Genomic DNA, 16,058 nt, shown 5'->3' with positions numbered 1-16,058 from the left:
TTCTCTTGGTCGATTTACTAGGTGTGTTTCTTATCATGCTAGCTTTATCAAAGACTTTAAGTTGCCAAAGGAAACTCTGTTTTCCATAACAGTTAGGGAAAGATAAATCTTTATTTTTAACTTAGAAATAAGTAAGATCATAGAATTTTAGATTTAAAGTGGCAGAGAAACTATTAACTTCTTCATTTTACACTAAGAAAACTGACAGCCAGAGGTTAAGCATAGCTACAAACTGGTTATTAGCAGAAATTGAACTTCTAGAAGCTAGCTGTCCTAATTCCCCCTCCTATGTGCCCTCTTTTACGCTGTTCCTCTGTATAACTCATAGTCAAAGCTGTCCTCCCAAATTATGTTGTCATCCTGTTGGTTTGTGAACCAGACCACAGTCTTTATTGGGTTTAGGCAGTAGGTTTTAGATTATTGAGCTGGCCGATACTGGACAGTCTTTCTGTAATGTGCTGGTACAAGTGCTCATCGCGGTTGGGTGGTGAGGTTCAGCACTGGGGCAGGGTGGAAGTAGGCCAGGACTGGAGACAAAGAGGGAATGGCAGTGTGGGGCGAGGTGTGTGCACACTTGCCTCGGCAGTGGTCCACCCCTGAATTAGACCATGATAGTGTGTACTTGTTTGTTTACTTGGTTTGAGGGAAATTAAGGCTTTCCTATGTTTTTGAGATACTCCTCTGAGCCTAGTGCTGTGAAGTCAGACAGATCTGGGTTCAAATTATGGCCCCTCCTTGTACTAGTTTATGTGATCTTGGACAGGTTTTTCAAAGTCTCAGAGATTCTTTATCTGTGGTAAAATAAAGATAACATAATATCCTCCTTACAGTTAGTGAAGATCAAAAAGCATTTATATCAACTTCCTAGCCCCTCATCCTGATCCTGGCACTTAATACACACTTGACAACACGGCAGCTGCCAGGGCTGTTGCTACTACTGCAACAGAACTATGGAACAAAAACCTTTGCATGAAAATCAGATTTAACAATCTAGAGGTTCATTCAGTAACTATTAGTGTAGAACCTAAAAGGTGTGTAACAGCACATTAGGTATTTGAGGAAAGGAAAAAGGAGTTGCGAGGAAAATAGAAGCATGGATTTTTAAAACTGGAGGAATCAATGATGTCATTGAGGCCAGCTGCCTCATTTTATAGATGGGTTGGTTGAGTCCCAGAGAGAATAAGTGGTTTACCCAAGAGTAAACATCTCATTATTATTATTATTATTATTTTTGGCTGCATTGGGTCTTCGTTGCTGTGCACGGGCTTCCTCTAGTTGCAGCGAGCAGGGGCTACTCCTCGCTGCAGCGTGCGGGCCTCTCACTATGGTGGCCTCTCCCGTTGCGGAGCACGGGCTCCAGCTGCGCGGGCTTCATTAGTTGTGGCACGCAGGCTCAGCAGTTGTGGCACACGGGCTAGTCATTCGGCGGCATGTGGAAACCTCCCGGACCAGGGCTCGAACCCGCGTCCCCTGCATTGGCAGGCAGACTCCCAACCACTGCGCCACCAGGGAAGACCAACATCTCATTATTGATAAAGCATATAACCCTGGTCTCCTTAGGGTACTTACATTGTTTCACAAATAAGGATTAGATAAAAGTTCAAGGATACTTGATAGATGACCAGATAGCTAAAAGAGTAATCTTACTAAAGACTCTCTTAGCATGTCACTCCCCTATTCAGAAACCTTCAGTGACTCTTTATTATCCATTGAATAAAATAAGTGGCATTCGAGTCCCTTGGGATCTGCTGCAACCTACCCCTCCAGCATGATCCCTGTTACTTATTCTTCAGAGTGTTCCCCATTACCTAGTTCTCCATATGTGGAAAGTCTTTGGAAACCCTGCTTATGCTTGAAGGCACAGCTCAAATGCTACCACTTCCATGAAACCTCCAGTTGTCCTACCAGGGACTTCTGCTTTGTTGCCATTGCCATTTGTGTTTGTCAAAGCACTTTTCACATGCAATCTTACTTTATAGTGTGTTGCTCCTGCATGGTAAGAGACAGAGACCAACTTCATCCTTTTCTCTTCCACAGTGCTTCACATAAAATAATCTAATGTTTGATGAATTCATAATGGTATTTTTATACCCACCTTTCTGATTTCCAACCTCATTCTCCAGTTCCTAAATATGCTATATGAATTAGATAGGAAAGAGATTTAGGAGATGAATGGTTTTGATGCTTCTCTGGCATGACAAGTATCAAGGAAAGTGTGAAAGCATATATAACTGTATTCCTCTGGGAAAGAGTCTTTACACTATAAAATTCCATACACCAGATCAGAATAAAAGACGTACTTTTTCTTTCCTGAGTGGGATAAGCCAGTGTGTCTGCAGACAGGAGCTGGAACAGCTTGTGATTTGAGTATACACTAATGGGTAACCTGAATCCCATAAAAGCAAAGCTCTCAAAGGCGGAAGAGTCCTGCCGCTGACTAAAGGGAAGGGGAATCCCGAAGAGTTTCAGATGTCCAAGGAGAGTAGAAAGCCAGACTGGGAGGACAGGTAGTGGAGGTCCCGTTTGAGCTGCACATGAAAACATTTATTCGTACCCCTGATTGATTACTAAAGGATTAAAGAGGCAGATGAGACTGTTACATGATCTTACCTCGGGCTTTTAAAGGGGGCTCTTTCTCTTTCACTCTGCGTTTTCTGCAAAAAAAAAATGCTTCTTACCTTCAGCTCATAAAGCAGCCAAGCCAGTTTGACCAGCTTGAGGGAAACACCAAACAAAGCTGCCAACTCCAATCACATGAACGCTAGTTACTAATTACCTTCTGGGCTCCCTGGGGAAAGATAGAGCAGCCCACTGATTGGATCCTGAGGTTGAAATAACCTCACATCTCCCCGTGCTCCAACTGAAGTAGGAAGAAGAACGTTTAAAGGGCTTTGGGAGACATTTTAAGACACTTTAAGAAGGACAGATTCAGGCTTAGGCTACACTGCACCTGTCCACATCTCCGTTCAACCCAGGTCCATGGAAGAGAGTGATAAAGCGTGTGTCTTTGAGCACAGTGAATATGTGTGAAACCCATGAGATGAGGAAAGAAAGAGAACTGGAGGAGAAAGGGCACTGGAGCTCCAGCTGGGAGTATGAAGATTGCAGAAGTCTACAGAAAAGGAACCTTACAGCGCTGGATGGACTTTACAGAGAAGATGACTTGGATTCCAGATACCAGGCCACAGGGCAGAATCGACCTTACAGAAAAAGGCATTGTGGATACTGGGATTTTGAGCAGAGTGAACCAAGCTATATGGACAATGAGGAATCAAAGGAAAGTAGAAAGGACTGTATGCGCCACGGAAGTGTGACTCCAGGCTGTAATGATTATAAGAATTCAGAAAACGTAGATTATGGGAATCTGAACCCTGCGACTAAGGATGATTGGTTTGCAGGAAGCCCAGATGTAACCTGGAAAGCTGGAGGATGTGGGGAGACGAATGGCTGTGTAAATCGTAAGAATCGGAATCATAATCCTGAGGACTCTAAAGAAACTGGACAGTGGACTGGCTACAGGGGTCTGGATGATTCTGTGGAGAATTTTGGTCAACCTCAAAACCGGCATATAGACCGCAGGAATTTTAATTACAATCTTGAGGATTGTAAAGAAACTATTTTTTATTATAGAGACCTCAATGATTTATATCATGTTCCTGGGAATTATACTAATGGTCAGTCTGTGGACTTCCCAGACTTGAATGGTGTCAATGAAGGTAATGAATTTGTCAAATACTGTGACAGGGACAGGAATGTTTATCAAAATGATAAAATCGATCTCAAAGTGAAGACTCATGCCGGGGATCAGAGTAATTTTGATATGGAGAATAGAGGCTCTGATACTCTATTTGCAAACTGTGAGTATAAATTTCAGAATTACAGAGGAACAGATTCTCTCCACCAAATGAAGACTTTGGAGTGTAATGGCATTGACAGACAAGGAATGATGGCACCTGGGAGCAGAGGGGTCATCCCGGAGGGTCTGCGGAATCAGTGGACCGGGGGCAACCAAGGAGAACATCATTGTGGCATTCCTTGGGGCAATTCATTAGAGAAGAATAGCTGGCATTTAGAGGAAGAGAGAAAATTAAATGGCCCGGAGACTTGGAAAAGGAATAGCCGCTTCCGCAGCACAGCACCCAGCACCCTGAGATGCTCAGAATTTGTGCAAAACAGGAAGAGAGCCCAAGGTATGAACTCAGCCAGCCTTCTTAGAGGATAAGACCTGGACATAGATAAAAGGGGTGATGGTTCTACCAGGCACCGGGTACATTTGTATACTTAAGGAACCTGGCCCCCAAAATTCTTATTAAGTGTATCTTGAGTGAGAACAGCCTTAGAGATTTAATTCTTCTGGGTGGGACATCACAGAGCGAGAGTGTGCATAGTACTGTAAATTTGTGACATGGCTTTGAAAATCAGACTGTTGTCATGGGAACTCTCCTTTACCTTTCTTGGTTTTTGTCAGGGTCTCTAATCCCAGGTATCTTTCCCTTTTTACTTTAATATCTTTTGTTTGTCTTATGGAGACGGCAAGTCCTTTACCAGGGCACCAAGTGAAAATTTATTTTCCTGGTGTGTTCTTTCTCTCAATCCCTGCACTTTAGACATTAGGGGGTTAGAAGACTTAACTTGTTTTATAGTTTGTTCATTCCTTGACATTCAGGAATCTTAAGTGAATGGTGAGCACTAAAACCCTTGTGGAAATGAGAAGATTATTTATATTCTTCATGGTGCTTTGTACATGTTAGGTATTCAGATGGCTTCATCTCACTGAGCTTTAACTAAGGTATCTGTAAAATGGGGATATTAAGAGTCTTTTATCATTAGAGGTTCTTTCTTTCTTGCCAGTTTGTCTTCTCTTCTCCAGGTCTCAAATGAACTATGTTTATTTTATTTTGTTGTTCCTGTTAAGTCTTGAATTTTTTTTTTTTTTTAATATGTGTTATACTCATGCCAAACAGACTTTCTGGTTTTGGCCAGTTTGGGGGGAGTCCAGCATATGATGAGAGGAGAAGGATTAGAGTCAGAAAATGTGAACAATCTGGAAAATCCATGTCACACCTTCCTCCCAAGTGAAGCTTTCTCATCCAGGTCTCCTTCAGAATAGGCCCACCGGTTAGATTTGTGGTGGGGGCCACTGAAAACATAAGTCCCTGGTGTGATCCTGGAACTGCCAGTGGTTTATCCAGTGGTCTTTCAACACAGGCTTGACTTAACTTGAATTTCCAGGGCACCATTTTGGACAAAGCAGGCTTTCTACCTGTATTTATAAAGATAAAAATGAAACCCGGCTTTAGTTGGGAGGCTGAGATATTTAGCAGCTAGGTGTTTTTTCCTAGGTGCATTTTTGCTCTGAAATGATAGGGATTGGATGACTTCTAAATTCCTTCCAGCTCAAAAAAAAATCTGATTCTGTGATTCCTTAGGTTAGTTTTTACATCGTTCTTTTTCCCTTCCCCCACAGCCGTTCCTTAGATGAACTTTGTTTCCTATCTTTAGTTCCTTATTGTATTAAGCCTCCTAATTGTGTTTATTCTGTTTGACTTAGCAGTCAAACCCTTCTCTCTGGAGTGTTGTAATATGCCCTATGAGCTCTCTGAAATCAGCTCAGTTCCACTTTATACCATTTCCATTTCTACAACTCTCTCTCTACTTGAGGACTTAACTAACTTTTGATAGTATATTCATATTGACACCCCTTTTTATACCACTAATATCCTCCTTGACTTGTAACAAAATCTTAGTCTGTCCCAGAGATCTTTTTGTTTTCTAATGTTCTTTGCTAGCTGTTTTACAGCACATGTGCCACTGCCCTTCCTGAAAGTTACACAGTTACAACAGTTAATTACAGAAAGGAAACAAGCTTTGGAGCTGGTCTTCTGCCTTGAATGCACATCTCAGCTCCACCATTTACTAATAGTGTAACTTTAGAGGAATTACTTAGCTTCTCTGAGCTTTGGATTTCTTATTTGTAAAATGAAGATGATCATACCTGTCTCATAGTAAGATAATATAAATAAAACAATCACATATCTGGGACATAGTAGGTGCTCATAAGTTATGATTTCTTCATCTTTTATCTACCCACCTCTCATCCCCCTTACAAATCCTTCCGCTACCCCAATTGTCACTGCATGGTCCCCGCCCTGCTGAGATCCAGACTGACCCCCCTCCCCCAACTGGACAGACATCTGCCCTCGCACCCTGTGTTTGCAGGTGTAATTACCCAAGTGGAATGCCCGTGCCTTCCTCTCCCCCACTCTTCCCCACCCTCCACCTGCTGCATCTGAGAGACAAAGCACTGTTCAGTGCCTGCTCCTGGACCATCTTCCAGGCTAGAAACCAAGTTGGTCTGCCAGGGTTTTTCCTTCTCCTCACCTTTCTTATCAGTTTCTCCTGTGAAGGCCTCAAGCTTAGATTTTTGTTAGGGCAGGTTTGTTACGGTTTTGCCCTTAGTCCTAGGGTATGGCTCCTGGGAGGTGGGCCTTACTCCTAAGGTGCGGCTCTGCAGAGGTTTCTAAGTGGAACACTGGACATATTTATTGAACTTCCTGATTTGAAGGGACTCAGATTTCAAACTGTCTTCCCAGCTGCAGAGAGTTCTGAATATCTGCCGGGCTCTTTAGCCTCCAGCTGTTATTGCTTTCTGCTGGGTTCCCTGGAGTCTCATCACTGCATGCACAGTTCAAGGATTTGAAGGGAATTTCTGCATAGATTTTGGGGCTGTCCTCTCTGCAGCGTACTCTTTTGCAGGATTTCTCCCTTAACATCAAGCCACTTCAGAGCCCCAGAACCTTTTTGACTCGGCAGCCCAGTAAGATTACCACTTGCTGGCTCTCAGTTTTTGCTTTATTCTCCAGCATGCTGAAAGACTAGGGATTGCCTTGGGGTAGGGGGAGGAGGTATCAGGTAAATAGGGATCTTACCTAGTTTTCCAGCCATGTTTCGAGTCGTATCCCCTCCAGTGTCTGGCTGCTTTTGGTGGCTTTCTAGTGTCTTCACACAGTTATTTTTTTAAAAAAAATCTTGTCCGGGGGGCTTCCCTGGTGGCGCAGTGGTTGAGAGTCTGCCTGCCGATGCAGGGGACACAGGTTCATGCCCCGGTCCAGGAAGATCCCACATGCCGCGGAGCGGCTGGGCCTGTGAGCCATGGCCGCTGAGCCTGCGCGTCCGGAGCCTGTGCTCCGCAACGGGAGAGGCCACAACAGTGAGAGGCCCGCGTATGGCAAAAAAAAAAAAAAAAAAAAAAATCTTGTCCAGAGTTGCTAATAATTTTCAGTAGGGAGGTTAGTACAATGTAGGTTACTCTACCATTACTAGACCAAAAGTCAACACTAGGATTTTACACTTGCTAATAACATAAATAGTTTTGATGGGAAGGGGACCTGGTGCTTCAAATTCCATGTTAACTAGGTTAATTTAAGTGATATTATGATATCTAAATGAAGAACTCTTACAGAGAGAAATAGAAAGCTGGAATCCAGATGTGAGTTAAGGCTAATGGTTCAAGGTTGGAAGGCTACAACACAAAATCCTCTTATATTATTACTAGAAGGAACCTGACATTTCAACAAGTCTAGTATTTTATACTTGTGGGTAACCACCCGTGATTGGGTTTTGAAGTCTATTTAGTGGGTTACAACTAGCATTTTTTGAAAAATAAAATAGAAATGAATAGAAAGTTTCAAGTACATCTCATGTAGTAAAAGTAAGCATGTAATACTTCTGAGTGTGTGTATATGACATACATACATGGATTAGATAAATGTATGTATGTATCTACTGAAGCACAATGTAAAATGTGAGTCACACTGTGAAAAAATACTTAAATCCAACTCACTCAGTTTATAAATGAAGAGACAGAGCTCAGAGAAGTTGAACCGTGTGGCCAAGGTAACTGGTCGATCCTTAGACCAGGAATAGAAACTGGGTCTCTTGATGCCCAGACCAGTGCTTTTACTACAGCACCACAGTTAAAGCCAGAAGTGCAGGTTTAGGTTCATTTCAAATAAATGAACATAGAAGAGCAGAAAAGTATTGTGTTATGGGAGCCAGAGAAGGGCTTCGAATGGGGTGGGTTCAACTGTGTTACATGCGGCAAAGCTATGAGAGGATGTGTTCTAAGTAAAGACCATTGGGACATGAGGTGAGGAATAGGAGCAACAGAGACACAAGGCATATTACAGGGAGTTTAGGAGGGAAGTGGTGATGAGGGATATATAGTCATCTCTTGGTATCTGTATCTGCGAGGGGTTGGTTCCAAGACCAACACCCTACCCCCACCTTCACAGCCTTGCAGATACCAAAATCCACAGATGCTCAAGTCCCTTCGATAAAATGGCATAGTATTTACAGGTAACCTAATGCACATCCTCCCATATACTTTAAATCATCTCAGTTACTTATAATACCTAATACTCTATAAATGGTTGTAAATGCAGTGTAAATGCTGTTTAAACAGTTGCCAGTGTAGCAAATTCAAGTTTTGCTTTGGAACTTTCTGGATTTTAAAAATATTTTCTCTCTGCAGTTGGTTGAATTGGCAGAGGCAGAGCCTGTGGATACAGAGGGCCTACTGTAAAAGCGGTTCCTTAAAAGTTTGGACAGTAATTGCAGTGGAGCAAGAAAATCTTGTTTTGTTTTTCTCCCAAGATAAAAACCTGCGCAGATTTGAAGGCACTTTTCCCAGTGTTACACAGATAGTTCAAAGTTTTTAAGACTCTCAGAGTCAAGGTTTCTTTTCATTGCGAGTATGTGAATATATCTCTATAGCTACAGTCTGTATTCAGACTATTGGAATAAAATATCTGCCAGTCAATCCAAGACATTAACTTTTTTTCTTTTAATATTTATTTACTATTTATTTGGTTGCATTGGGTCTTACATGTGGCACACGGGGTCTTCATTGTGGCATGCGGGATCTTTCATTGTGGCACGCAGGCTTCTCTCTAGTTGTGGCATGTGGGCTCCAGAGCATGGGGGCTTAGTTGCCTCACAGCATGTGGGATCTTAGTTCCCTGACCAGGGATTGAACCACATCCCCTGCATTGGAAGGCAGATTCTTAACCACTGGGCCACAAGGGAAGTCCCCAAGGCATTAGCTTTGTATCCTTCTTAATTTCATAGGCTGCTTACAAGCCATGAGTACAGCAGGTGCCAAGAGGTCTCTGCCCCTCCAGAGACCAGGGGCCTGCTTCTAGGAATTAACTGGGCAGTAACAAAAGTTCAGCAGAATGAACTGTGGCATTTCATCATCAGCAGTAGTAATAGTGGTACCACTTTAATTTTACATGCTTTACAGTTTTCAGAGCCCTTTTTGCAGCTTTTATTCTAATTTGGTTCTGTTTTAACAAACATGAGCCATTCATGTATCTTTATCTAACAAATTTACTGAGTACCAAACACTGTACTATGTTCTGGTTAGACAGAAACGACCTTAAGACCCTGAGGAGGGCTAAGGCTGCTGTTGTAGTACAAGTGGACTGACGCCAGGTACCCCGTGGACCAGCTGTTCGCTTTCTCTGTATCCCTCTCTCACAGGCCATCTTTCCTCAAGATGTTTTTGCTGTTCTCTGAGCCTCTGCCTTGGTCTTCTCTAACCACAGACCAACACCTTCCACTTATATTTTCTACTCCTTCACTAGATTGCACATAACCATAGTTGTCCCAACACTCTCTGGGGCATTCTTGCAGCTTCTGCCTCTGTTCTATCTAATCTGCCTGGTAGTTCTTTTTTTTTTTTGCGGTACGTGGGCCTCTCACTGTTGTGGCCTCTCCCGTTGCGGAGCACAGACTCCGGACGTGCAGGCTCAGCGGCCATGGCTCACGGGCCTAGCCGCTCCGTGGTATATGGGATCTTCCCGGACTGGGGCGCGAACCCGTGTCCCCTGCATTGGCAGGCGGACTCTCAACCACTACGCCACCAGGGAAGCCCTGCCTGGTGGTTCTTAATTCAAATTCCCAGGAGAGAGTATAATTGACTCAGCTTGAGTTTTTTAGTTAGGCCTCATCATATGAATTAACCGTTCATTGATTAGGTATCCAGCCGTGGTCCAATGGCAGTAGTGAAGGCTGGGATGGGGAATCACCTAGCTTAAATCAGAGCTCTAGGGACTGTTGAGGTGTCGATTTGGTATGTAGAGGGCTCTGGAGGCGGCAGGCTTTCTGAGGCTTGGCGAGCTCAGCCCCAGCATTTGGAAATGGGTGGAGATATCTTTTGGTTGTCACAATGGCAGGGTGCAGGGGACTACTTGCACTTATGAGGCAAGGACCAGGGACACTAAATGTCTTCAGGGTGTAGGACCATCCTACACAGGGAAGAATTGTTCTGCCCCAAATGCAAGCCGTGTCTCTAATGAGACATTGGGTAAGATGAATAAGACTTGTGCCTGCCTTCAGGAACTCACAGTTTTAAACAGAAAGCAGCATATAAGCAAATGATTCAAATACAATTTTATAACTGCAATAAGAAGAACTATTAGTTACCTTCCCCCACCTTGGCCCTGCTACCTGTGTAACTTTGTATAAATTATTTATTGTCTCTATGCTGCAGTTTCCTCATCAACAAAACCAGATAATGTACGTACATGATAGTATTATGAGGAATAGGTGAGTTTATAGATGTGCAAATATTCAGAATAGTGCAACAGAGCCTGGCACATAGTAAATGCTAAATAAACATGAGCTGCTATCATCATCATGAATCATACTATACCAGCACATAGATCCCATATCCCCTTTGAATGCAGTTCAACAGGTGTTTATTAACTAGTGTTTGTACTTAGCACTGTACCAAGCATTGGGGTATCCAGGGAAGGATACCTCCCCCTGACCCCTCCCCATCACGGGAGTTTATAGATCAGTTGAAGAGACAAAATGTAAAAATATGAATAATTAAATAAAGTAGAGAAGTATCTAGCATAGACAGTTAATGCTATGGACAATCAGAAGAGGAATAGCTCAGTTTTTACTTGGGTTAATGGAAAAGATTTTAGGAAGATGTTTGAATTTGAGCTAAAGCTTAAAGGAGTAGTGGGGTTGAGATAGGAAGAGAGAAGCAAGGAGAAAATTCCCAGCTGGGGAAAGCCTATGAGCAAAGATGCAGAGTTGTGGTGACAAAGAGGAACACGGTGTGGGGAAGAACTAGCGTATTGAAATCTTACAAACCAGATGGGAGTTTGGACCAGAACCTGAGGAAGGAGTCAGAGCTGGACCTGCACGTGGTGATTCACCCTCTGAGACGTGATCACTGACACTGTGAGTGGATGACTTCTCTGAGGATGGGAATGGCTGGGGAAAGCACAAGCGTCTGAGAACTGGGCTTAGGGGACGCCCACAGCGTGGGACAGGAGGAGGAGAGATGGCAGGAACACTAGGGGAGGGCAGAAGAAAACCAGAGGACATAGAGTAGGAGAGAATGGCCAACACTTTCAGATGCTGCAGGGAAGTCAAGGATGATGCCGTGGGTTTGTTGAGGTTATCGGTTGACTAAAAAGGCAATATTATTGGAATATAGTGATGACACAATTAATTGCAAAGGATTTAGATGGGGGAGGGAGGTCATAGAGGGAGGGCATGAAGACCACTCTTTCAAGGCCTTGCATAGAAAGCATCAAAGAGGTGTGACTGTGGCTGAGGGGGGCACAGAGTTGAACAAAGTTTTCGTGTATTTACTTTTTAAAATCAGATGTCAGTGCTTGTTTGAAGATAGATGAGTAGGTAGGAAGCAAAGGAGAGGGAATGAGAAAATATGTGGAGGCAAAAGGGAATAAATGAAGGGCCCTATTTTGTCAAGAGTTGGGAGATAATCGAAGCTTTAGAGAAAGTAAGGCGGTCCTGCCTACTGGGATCATGTGTGGTAGTCTCAGTAAGCTAGACTGTCTGCTTTCTCCACAAGCTGTTACCTACATTATTTTTATGTAATGTTTCATCATCGATAAAGGAATATTGCTCTGGGAAGATCCCAGGTCTCTGTAAAAGCAAAAAGATAACCAGGAAAGGCAAGAAATTGAGGTAGGATAGGAAGAGGCAGTATTCTAGGGCATTGTCATTCCTGTGGACCTGAGGATGTTGAAGCGGGGGCAGTGGGAGGGGGGTGAATTCAAGCAGCTAACTTGCAGTGCCACGGCAGGCCCAGCCTTCAAAGGAGTGTTGGGCTGGGAGCTCAGAAACTTGACACTCCCACCCTAACACAGAGTTGTCCAATTTGATATTTCCTGAGAAACCAGAAAGTGCCCGAACTGTGTAAACATCAGGCTGTCAAGTCACAGGGGTGTGACAGTGCAATGCAAGTCATTTCTGGTGGGAAGATACACATTTGTGTACATGGCCACACAGCAGGGAGCTGGGCTAGATTCTAGATCACGGACCTCATTCTATGGTATCAAGAAACCCCTTCAAATCATAAGCTGAGAGGAGGCAAACAGATGAAATATATTGCATTTCGTTGACTCTAAAACACCATCTATTGTAAGACACTGAATAATTTATGTAGCATTAGAAAGAAAGAAGAGGAAATTCCCCAGTGGTCCAGTGGTTAGGACTCAGTGCTCTCACTGCCAAGGGCCCGGGTTCAATCCCTGGTCCGTGGTTGGGGAACTAAGATCCCACAAGCAGAGTGGCATGGCCAAAAATGAAAAAAAAAATTTTTTTTAATAAAAATAAATAAATTTTTAAAAAGAAAGACTTCTAATTAGAAGCCTTTTTTTTTTAAACTAGTTCCTTTTAAAAATTAATTAATTAATTAATTTTTATTTTTGGCTGCCCCAGGTCTTAGTTGCAGCACGTGGGCTTCTTAGTTGTGGCACACGGGATCTTCGTTGTGGCATGCAGGATTTTTACTTGCAGCATGTGGGCCCTTAGTTGCGTCATGTGGGCTCTTAGTTGCGGCATGCATGCAGGATCTAGTTCCCCAAACAGGGATCGAACCCTGGCCCGCTGCATTGGGAGCGTGGAGTCTTATCCACTCGACCACCAGGGAAGTCCCTAGAAGACTTTAATTAACATGCTATTGATTGGAAAAGACACTTCCATTTCTGAAATGTTAAAATATGAAAAAGTGCGCATCTTAGCATCTACTGAAATATGGAGATGCTTCCACTTACCATTGACCTCACAGCAATACTTAGATAAAAATTATTGTAGAATTCCTCTAGTCCTTTCCTCAGTGATTTGGAGATATGGAATTCAGTTTCCTCTGCTCTCCACCCTCTGCCCCTCAGGGGAAGATTGAAACCTTATTTACCCCAGTGTCATAGGTATGGCAGCTAAGTACTTAAGACAAACAAAAATTAGGATATTTAATGATTTTTTAAAATCTTTGCATAGTGTTTTTCATTACAATCATGCAGAACAATGTGTAGGGCACTCTAAATAATAATAATAATTGGTGCCTTCTCTTAAGTGCTGGTTGCTGTGCTACCTGCTGTAAATTAGGTACAGATTAGGTATGCAGAAAAGTTCAGTAGACTCTAATCTCCATGATGGCAGTGAAGGTGGTGTTTCCAGACCCTTACATAGCATACAGTAGGTACTCAATGAATATTTGTTATCCAGTGAAATATTCTATTTGAGGGCACAGAACATGTACATCAAAAGATAAATAGTAAGTATTATTTTGTGTTGTTACTCAAGAAGTAAAGTTTAGAGAAAAGAGTAATCCAAGGACTAGAGAAGCCTTCATCTAACTGGGCTAAAAGGACAGTAGGTAAGCAGAAAAGCACAGAGACAAGCTGAGCTTGCTATGTTCAAGGAATAATAAGGAAACAAATACTTAAAATATGTTGTGCTATGTTCCGTAATAGCACAGACCTCGGGGAGGGGAAGCGACTAACTGCCCAGGTTAGTCACTAAGTGACACGCTAAGTGACACTCCTTGTGGAGCTAGTTAGAGACTAGTGTAGTTATACCAAACCAAGAGGAGTAAGTGAAGTAACAGAGTAGGAAAGTACATAAGATTTTAGAGCCTGGAAGTAATCAAAGAGGCTCAACTGCTCTGTTATACACACCTGGGAACAACAGCCCAGAGAGGCTGTGTAACATTTCAGGTAAGGTGGGGGCAGGGCTAGACCCCAGATCTTCTGACTTGTAGTCTGAGTACCTTAATTCACTGAGCCTGCTGCCCTCTCAAGATCTAGAAGCAGCTCCACATGTGTCCCTAGAAGTGGAAGCCTGGGGAGATATAAGGGAACAGAGTGACTATTGGAATGCCGAGAGCTCATTGAAGCCTGTACAGCATGAATGACTGGGGTTCCGGGGAAAACCCAATTTATGTTCCCTCATATTGAGGTTTTGTTTTTTTCCCCAGGTTTCAGCTAGAAAATAAGATAGTACTAACTGATATCCTAGGCTTAATCAGGTTTTACCATAAAAATATTGGATCACACTTGGAAAGAATCCTTATTTTGAAAGACTGGGTTCACCCTTTTAAATTAATGTAACCAAAATACGTAATGCTTAAGTTCATTCTATTTTGTATTATTGTTTTGTTTCATGAATTTATGTCTAACACCACCTAGTTTCACGCCACTTGGTTTGCTGTTCCTGAGGACCAGACAGATGAAATGACTTGCCTGAGACGGAAGAAAACTTTAAAGGACTTTTCAGCTTTCTGTACTTTGCCCCATCTCCTAGCAGTCTGCTTGGTAGCTCTCTATTCAATATTTTCATATATTTTTGTAATTAAAACTTTGAACGGGATTATAACTCAGATCAACTGGTTTTTGTTTTGTTTTGTACACAGTTCTAAAAGATACATAAAATGTGAGAACAAGTGGAAGGAATAAAAGTAAACTAATAGAAGCTGAAGAAAATCTGGTTTTCTAGAGTAGGATAGAAAAATAACCAGAGGGTCCTGTTAATGAGCAAAATTTGAGACATCACTGTAATGTTATTATCAAAAATGGAAATACAGTGCAGGAAACAGCCACACTCATATCAAAAAGCCATGCAACCCAGAACAGGCCTTGACATTTGATGGAAAGCACCGGCTTGAGATGCTAGTTTTGAATAGTTATTAGCTGCGTGGTCTCAGGCAAGTCATTTCATTGCTTTTTGCTCTCATTTGAAAAATGAGAGCAATAATACCTTCCTTCAAGAGACCTGGTAAATAAAACATCAGATGTGTGTCTGAAAATAAAGTTTTCATGTAAAGTTTTATTGGCTGATTGTAATCAAAATTTGCTTATTAAACAGTGATGGTTTATTTCTAATTATTATTTTACAAAAACTATCTTTGCCTTCTTGGTTATTTCACTTCTGCTGCCTAAAGATTCAACAATAATAATAACCTCATAGTTTTAAGCACCCTAACAGCACACCTTTCTAGGATTTGGTGAGTGTTCAAAAATGGTGTTTCAGAGGATCTAGTGTTAATTTCGCTATCCTGGCAGCATAAGAAGTTGCAGACTCTTGTACTCTGGGCACTTGACTCTTGTTTGCTCTTCTTTTAGAGGCCAGGGTAGGCCCTGGTAGAAGAAGGGGGAAATGGGTTTCCCGAGGTGGAAACCCTCCCAGCAGGGATTGTGCTGGATGGAGGCTACTTGCCAAAATAGGCAAGGCAGTCACTGAGCAAAAGGCACAGGGAAAGTTTTTTCAGTTACTGTTGAGATTTAGGACCAAAATATAATAGATTCTTCCCTGAAGTCTGGTGATCCGGGAAGAGTCTGCTATGAGTCCTACAGAAAAGCCAGGGACCACAGTGCTGAAAGTTTAACATTGAGCAGGATAAACTTTCTCCAAATACAAGTAACATAGGTGCTGAAGGAAAAGAAGTGGTGGGGCTAGGTGGGCCGGCTGGAGTGATGTGGTCACATGGAAAACCAGGACTTAATGATCCCCTACTTGGCCTGGTGGGAATATGAACAAATTTACAAAGATCGCTTCCTCTCAGAGTTTTCTAGACAGATTGCTAAGCAGGTGGGGTTTTTTTTTTGCTTTTCTTATTAGACTAGCAAATTGTTATTTCAAGTGTTTTATTACCCATTTTCTTCAGCAATTTGAAGGGATTAGGTCAGGAAAGAAGTCTCAGATTATAAAAAAGTGAGGAAAGAATTTGA

General features: G+C 42.5%; 1 protein-coding gene across 2 annotated transcripts in view; it reads left to right on the top strand.

The window, feature by feature from the left end:
* The window catches only part of DNMBP (dynamin binding protein), a gene marked incomplete at its 5' end in the record, with an annotated part of 76,261 nt that overhangs the window by 24,307 nt on the left and 35,896 nt on the right, over nt 1-16,058 (top strand). Inside the window, one exon of one of the 2 annotated variants that reach the window (XM_082673606.1) lies at nt 3,023-4,190. The exons of the other annotated variant lie outside the window; for it this stretch is intronic. Within the exon in view, the coding sequence (XP_082529732.1) occupies nt 3,023-4,190 (1,168 nt within the window). Of the gene's footprint in view, nt 1-3,022; nt 4,191-16,058 lie in introns of those variants that run through there. 2 annotated transcript variants of the gene reach the window in all.

The sequence above is a fragment of the Grampus griseus genome (assembly GCF_964374135.1).
Source record: "Grampus griseus genome assembly, chromosome: 16".
Taxonomy (NCBI): domain Eukaryota; kingdom Metazoa; phylum Chordata; class Mammalia; order Artiodactyla; family Delphinidae; genus Grampus; species Grampus griseus.
Note: the sequence above shows the minus strand (reverse complement) of the source record. Positions and strands in the feature narration are given on the sequence as shown.